General features: G+C 42.0%; 1 protein-coding gene across 1 annotated transcript in view; it reads left to right on the top strand.

The window, feature by feature from the left end:
* Window positions 1–7,475, top strand: part of ARHGEF10L (Rho guanine nucleotide exchange factor 10 like) — a gene marked incomplete at its 5' end in the record, with an annotated part of 86,224 nt that overhangs the window by 43,042 nt on the left and 35,707 nt on the right. The window contains 4 exon segments of the mRNA XM_077456356.1: window positions 1,106–1,284; window positions 1,360–1,475; window positions 4,103–4,236; window positions 4,831–4,931. Coding sequence (XP_077312482.1) covers window positions 1,106–1,284; window positions 1,360–1,475; window positions 4,103–4,236; window positions 4,831–4,931 — 530 coding nt within the window.

The following is a 7,475-nucleotide window of genomic DNA, read 5'->3' as shown; positions in this document are numbered from 1 at the left end:
ATACATATTACTATAATCATCATTATTTTATTATAATTGAATTATAATAATAAAATACAATAATGGTAATAAAATGATTATGATAATTGTATAAAAATAGTTGTAATAAAATGATGATAATGGTAAAATAATACATAATATTTCTATTATTATTAGTATCATCATTTTATTACTTTTGTATAATAATATTAGTAATCAAATGATTATGATTATATAATAGTAATAAAATAATACATATTACTATTTTACTATTATTATTATCATCATCCATTTTATTACTATTGTATAATAATATACAATAGTAATAAAATTATAAAATATTATTAATTTACTATTATCATTTTATTATTGTATAATATTATTATTTATGTATTTAAATGGTAGTAGTCATGATAGTAATAATAAAAGCAGACTCATCCTGCACTTTTAAAAGCAAACAGTCAATGGTAATGGGTTCCCTTTCTGACAAGTCGTCAATAGAACTTATAATAGGCTAAACTTCCTGTCCCAGAGAAACAACAAGAAGGGAAATGGCTTCTTAGCTGTTACAGGAATAATTTCCCCTCTAGTCCTGTTTTGGTGACAACTCTCATCTCGGATTTGCTATCACTTAAGCTACCTGTTGTAGCAACATGTTATACTGTACTTTTGCCACTAGATGTCTCACTACTGTATTACCAAAAAGAGAATCTACATGTTATACTTCAGCTCTGCCACTAGATGTCTCACTACTATAATACCACAGAGAGAACCAGCATGTTATACTGCACTTCTGCCACTAGATGTCTCACTATTGCAATACCAAAGAGAACCAGCATGTTAAGCTGAAGTTCTGCCACTAGATGTCTCACTACTAATGTTGCATACAACCTTAGTATCTCAGTGGTGAGACACCTAGTGTCAGATTTATAATATAACATAATCCTACACCCTGACAATGGTGATCAGGAAAAATAGGAAGAACCCCCCCCCCCAGAGGGGACACGGACAACAATTTAAAACCTGACAGGGGTTTCCTAATCCTTATAGAGCAACCTCTAATTAAAAATGCAGCATGGGTTTTCCTCTACGTGGTCCTGACCCTCGTTCTCTCCTTTTTTACCAGGGGACAGCCGGACATCGGGAATCTGGTGCCGCTAGGACCTCGCTACGTGCTGAAGTGGAACGCGGCATTGTTCCAGCTCCACGTGGCCGAATTTGGACAAGAAGGGAACGTGCTGGAGAAAGAGGCGGCAACCAGCCAACAGTCCGCTAGCAAGAAACAGTCGCCCTCTGCTGGTCAGAGTAAGTGCCCTACACCTCTACCAATAGGGGGACCGGCACGGGGCACATGTCCCTCACATATCTCTGTCCCCTCAGATAAGGTGTCCCTGGGGTCTCCTCGGCTGTACCAGGAGCTGCAGGACGTGAAGAAGGATCTGGAGGTGGTGGAGCAGATCACACAGCTCATCAGCACTCTACATGGCACCTATCAGGTGAGTCCTGGCTCCGCCTGGCCCCCCCTCACTGAACACCTGCCAAACCCCAAATTTTTGTTTTTAAGGAATCCATACTGAGGAAAAACGGGGACTGCTATTTTCCGAGATCCGTCAGAAAATGCTAGCTGCCTGGCTGCCTATGGGTCAAGTACTTTTGGAATAGGGGATGAGCCCGATTAGGAGCTTTTCATTCTCTGAAATTACATTAAACCATTGTTGCATTTTGCCATTTATGCCAACAATGCTCAACCTGCGGCCCTCCAGCCGAACTACAAGTCCCATCATGCCTCTGCCTGTGGGAGTCATACTCGTCACTGTCAGCCTTGCAAGGCCTCATGGGACTTGTTGTTCTGCAACAGTTGGAGGGCCTCACGTTGAGCACCCATGACTTGGGCCAAAAGCATTGGAGTCCACGTGGACGGTGGAATTAAAGGGTCCGAACACCCCAACGATGATCTTGTGTGGGGGATATAAAGTGGACAGTTTTTATAGTAGATCCCCCTTCTTCTTTTTTTTTATTTTTTTTTTTATTTTACATTTTGTCTCCCTGAATTCTTTTATTTTACTACCAGCGTCTCGGCCTTCATGAGAAGGTCTGAACCACAAAATGCGTTGGCGTTTTTTTGTCTGACTTTGTGTCATGTGCAATAAAGACTTACTTATCCTTGTATTCCTATCTGTGGCCCTCTCATCCTTCTTTTTTTTTTTTTATTACTTTGGTTACTCAGGGGCCCCCCCAAGAATACCCTGGGTGACAAGAGCTACCATTGGAATCCAAACTATGTCTTGCCCACCATTGGATCCGGCGCTCTACTTACACGCCCTTTGTCTAAATACAATCTGCGCATTTCCATGTGGTTTTTACAGTAACTCAGATATTTATTGTATCCGTCATTAGATACATTTTCTATGTTTTTCTTATGTTTTTTTGGGGGTTGGTGGTTTTTATTAAAGTTTTCATAAATTTATGTACAGATATTTTTAGCATTTTCAGATCATGTATTAATGCATCTTAGCTTTAGTTATAGGTTTCTATATATCTAGTTTAGTTAAATTTCTATTTTATTTTTTGTTTTACAATTTTTTATAATATAATTGTTAATATAAAAAAAGTATATATATTATATTAACAATTAGATTTTGTTTTTGTTTACAATTTATAATAATATAACTAAACTAGATATATGTATATAAAAAAAATATATATATATATATTTTACACACACACACACACCTATTTTAATAATTATAAATAATAAACAAAAAAAAAATCTAACTAAACTAGATATATAGAAACCTATAACTGATAATACACAATAATTAAAAAAACTATAATTATATATATATATATATATATATATATATATATATATATATATATATATATATATATATATATATATATATATATATATATATTTATATATATAATTATATATATATATACACAATAATTAAAAAAACTATAATATATATATATATATATATATATATATATATATATATATATATATATATATATATATATTAGTTTTTTTTAATTATTATGTGTGTATGTGTATGTGTATATGTATATATATATATATATATATATATATATATATATATAATATATTCTCTCAAACTAAAATATATAGAAACCTATAACTAAATCTAAGGTGAATAAACACATTATTGGATACATTAATACTAACACTGTACATAAATTAAAACTATATTTAAAACAGAAAATGTATCCAAAACGTAGTTTTGATTTAGTATTCTCAGGTCATGTATTTCTGCATAATAAATAATAAAAAAAATAATATATATATATATTAATAATAATAATATTTTTTTTATTTTTAATATTAACAATTATATTATAAATCATAAACAAAAAAAAATCTAACTAAACTAGATATATATAGAAATCTATAACTAAATCTAATCTAATTTATTAGCATATTTTTTTTTTTTTTTTTTTTTTTTTTGACAATCCCTCATTTTCCATCCCTGATAAAGGGACTAGTGAACCCCTGAAATGTGTTGGATTTCTAATTTGTTACATTGTATCTCAATAAAGGCCCCGACTGGACTTGTCCAATCCTTGTGGCGTTCCCATCTTATACTACTTCTCCTCTTCTCCTGACTTTTCTGGGAACTCCTTAAAAGCCCCCCCTTGATGAGGAGCTGTCTGTATACAAAATTTTTATAACTAGACTACTTGTCCATTAAGGAGACCACGCCTCCTCCTTTACTCATCCACTTATAGCGGACCTCCAGGTATGGCTTTTTTCTCATACTTCCATGGTTCCAGCTCGGATGAGGGGGGCTATTCATATTCCGTACTACAGTGGTTGCCGTGGTCTTCAGGTCCCACGCCACCTCCCTGCTGTATAGTGACCACGGGGGGGGGAGGGTTGCCCGCTTGTCATGTGCGCCATTCACAGAGCGTCTTTCCACATTGAATGCACTGATTGGACGTGGTAGAAAGGCATGATGTTGCAGTCTGCACCCGGTCCGATCTCTCCCCCCACCCCCCCCACCCCCAAATAAAATGCAGTCAGCGCACTCTGAGGTTTTTATTTGCTAAAATTCATAAACAATCCTGACTTCCTCCTGAACTCCTCTTCCTCTGTCAGAACCTGAACATGACGGTGGCCCAGGATTGGTGTTTAGGTCTTCAGAAGCTCATCCGGCTGAAGGAGGAGGAAATCCAGTCTGCTAACAAGTGTCACCTCCGCCTGCAGCTGCAGATGCCCCGAAAATCAGACAAGTGAGTGGGAGTGACCGGGGGCAATGGGGGGGGGGGGGCGGAGTCTTCTGTGATTGGAAGGGTAGGAGGGGAGGACGCGGCTGGGTCTAGTTTATCCATATAGAGGGTTTCCCCAGCATCACCTAGCTCTTTCCTCCATAGCCTGTCTGTCCCTGGCCCCGCCCCTTTAAGTTTTAATCATTGGATTTCAGTGGGGGGGCGGAGTCTTCTGTGATTGGAAGGATGGCAGGGGAGGACGTGCTTGGGTCTGGTTTATTCATATAGAGTTTCCCCAACATCACTTAGCTCTTTCCTCCCTAGCCTGACTGTCCTTGGCCTCGCCCCTTTCCATTTTATTCATTGGCTTTCAACTAGAGGGGGGGGGGGGTCCTCTGTGGTTGGGAGGGGCGGAGACAGCTGGGTCCCAGTGATGACATCACTACATAGCTGCATGGGCTTTCTCCTTACTATTGGTTAATAATTCCGGGCACTTGGGAAAGTCAACAGCCAGAAAGCTTGGTTGCTATTTGCATTCCACAGGGTCCCCCCTCCCCCGTACTGTGTTCTATATCTGCAAACTATGTTGAAATCCTAATTTTTGACCCCTCCCTCCAGGTCAGGGCGTCCAATGAGCTTCATGGTCCTTTTCCTCACTCCGAATCCACTAAGCAAGATCTCCTGGGTCAATCGAATGCACTTGGCCAAGATCGGACTGAGTAAGTGTCATTGCGGGGGGATCTGCCCCTCCCCACGGCTAGCCTTTAACGAGAGGAAAACTGTCATTTACTCTACAGGTCTGCATGAAAATATGCCCGACACATCTCCGCATTCACCGATCGGATCCGTTTTCTAAAACGTTCCACCTTTATGGCATTAAAAAGCCATCCTTGAGCTCCAGTCAGGGACTTTGCTCGGGCAGAGACGACCTCATCAGTCTGCTGCAGGCAGGAGGAAGCATTTCCTCAGTCTCCCCTAGAGTTGCCACCTGTCTGGGATTCACCAGGACAGTCCGGGTTTTAGATCCTGTGTCTGGGTTTTAGTTCATCTGAAACCCTGACACATCAGTGGTAGCCCTTCAACACCAGTCCTCCTATTCCACTCTCCCCTCCCTTGAGCTTCCATTGCTTTTAATTATATTGATGGGGGGGAATATGCTGGGGGGACAGACTGACTTGGGGGGGAATATGCTGGGGGGACAGACTGACTTGGAGGGAATATGCTGGGGGGACAGACTGGCCTGGGGGGAATATGCTGGGGGGACAGACTGACCTGGGGGGAATATGCTGGGGGGACAGACTGACCCGGGGGGATGATACTGGGGGACAGACTGACCTGGGGGGGATGATACTGGGGGACAGACTGACCTGGGGGGGATTATACTGGAGGACAGACTGACCTGGGGGAGATTATACTGGGGGACAGACTGTCCTGGGGGGGATTATACTGGGGGACAGACTGACCTGGGGGGGATTATACTGGAGGACAGACTGACCTGGGGGAGATTATACTGGGGGACAGACTGTCCTGGGGGAGATTATACTGGGGGACAGACTGTCCTGGGGGAGATTATACTGGGGGACAGACTGTCCTGGGGGAGATTATACTGGGGGACAGACTGTCCTGGGGGAGATTATACTGGGGGGACAGACTGTCCTGGGGGGGATTATACTGGGGGACAGACTGTCCTGGGTGAGATTATACTGGGGGGACAGACTGTCCTGGGGGAGATTATACTGGGGGGACAGACTGTCCTGGGGGAGATTATACTGGGGGACAGACTGTCCTGGGTGAGATTATACTGGGGGGACAGACTGTCCTGGGGGGGATTATACTGGGGGGACAGACTGTCCTGGGGGGGGATTATACTGGGGGACAGACTGTCCTGGGGGGGATTATACTGGGGGACAGACTGTCCTGGGGGGGATTATACTGGGGGACAGACTGTCCTGGGGGGGATTATACTGTACTGGAGGACAGACTGTCCTGATGGGAGATGTACTGGAGGACAGACTGACCAGAGGAGGATGTAGTGGGGTACAGACTGTCTTGGGGGGGGGGGGTGCAGTGGGGGGATGGGGGATATAGTGGCTTACAGACTGACCATGTTTGATTTATGTATGCTCCTTAAAGTGTAAGTAAACCCCCCTATCGTTTTCAGCCAAGGAAGCTGCCATCTTTGCCTCTGTTTAATATAAAACTACCATGATGCTGCACATGTGATCAGTCATGACACCAGCCATTGGATGGTTAACCGGTTTGATTGAGAGCACAACCAATGGGAGTGTTACATTTCCGGCATGCCCCAGAAATGAAACTGTTTTATGGATGGGTTTACTTCCGCTTTAAGCTTCTCCCAGAGGTGTCCCGGGTCTTTTAAACTCCTTTTGTGTAAACTGCAAAAAAAAAAATTGCTGTGCACCATTAAAGTGTTCTAGGGTTTGGCTTGATGAATGGGTGGCAACCCTAGACTCCCCGCCCCCCAGTGATCAGACTGTACATTGTAACTTTGTAGCAAGTCACAAATTGAGAGGCAGTAGCAGGGGCTGATCTGTGTCAGACATTAGTGAACAAAAACTCCAGGCTTTTCATGATTGTCTCATCTCTGAGCCAACATTTCAGTCCAGGAAGTAAATGGTAACCCTGAATGATTCCCAAGCAAAGATGGCGCTGTTCTGAAGAAAGACAAAAAAATCCCATTCTGGTCAAGCTGTCTGCCCGCATTCTCCACCATAACGTCTGATTTAGTTGTTGCATTGTAATTCCTATCCAGACTTTGAGGAACACATTGTTTTAACGAATTCAAGCGGACTGTTCAATAACTTTACAAGTCATTAAAAGGGTGTCCTTGACCTTTCCTTGCCTGAGATGTTGTCAGTCTGCTGCTGGTAGGAGGAGGCATTTCCTCAGTCTCCTCTCCCCCAGTGATCAGACTGTACATTGTAATTTTGCAGGAGGAGGCAGCACTTCTGCTTCCTTTCCCTGGGCGCTAGATGGACCTGTCCCGGTACTGCGTGAAAGTCACCACAAACTTGCGAAAGCAACGTCTTTTAAAAATGGAAATATAACCGAAGTGTGAATGGTTTTTCCAAATGCTTGTCCCGGAGTTCATGTTCTTCCCGTGTCACCGGCCTGTCTGAATTTGTAAAATTGCATTTAATGGCTGGGAACCTGACGGATTTGTCCCGGAAATGCTGTTTTTTTTTCCACAGCCCTTACCAGCTTATTACTGGACAAATCTTCTCAGTTCTTCAGATTTCCCT

This window comes from Lithobates pipiens, unplaced genomic scaffold (genome assembly GCF_037356315.1).
Source record: "Lithobates pipiens isolate NorthernLeopardFrog02 unplaced genomic scaffold, aLitPip1_a1.2 Scaffold_27, whole genome shotgun sequence".
NCBI classification, from domain to species: Eukaryota; Metazoa; Chordata; class Amphibia; order Anura; family Ranidae; genus Lithobates; species Lithobates pipiens.
The sequence above is the reverse complement of the archived record's forward strand: the minus strand, read 5'-3'. Positions and strand labels throughout refer to the sequence as shown.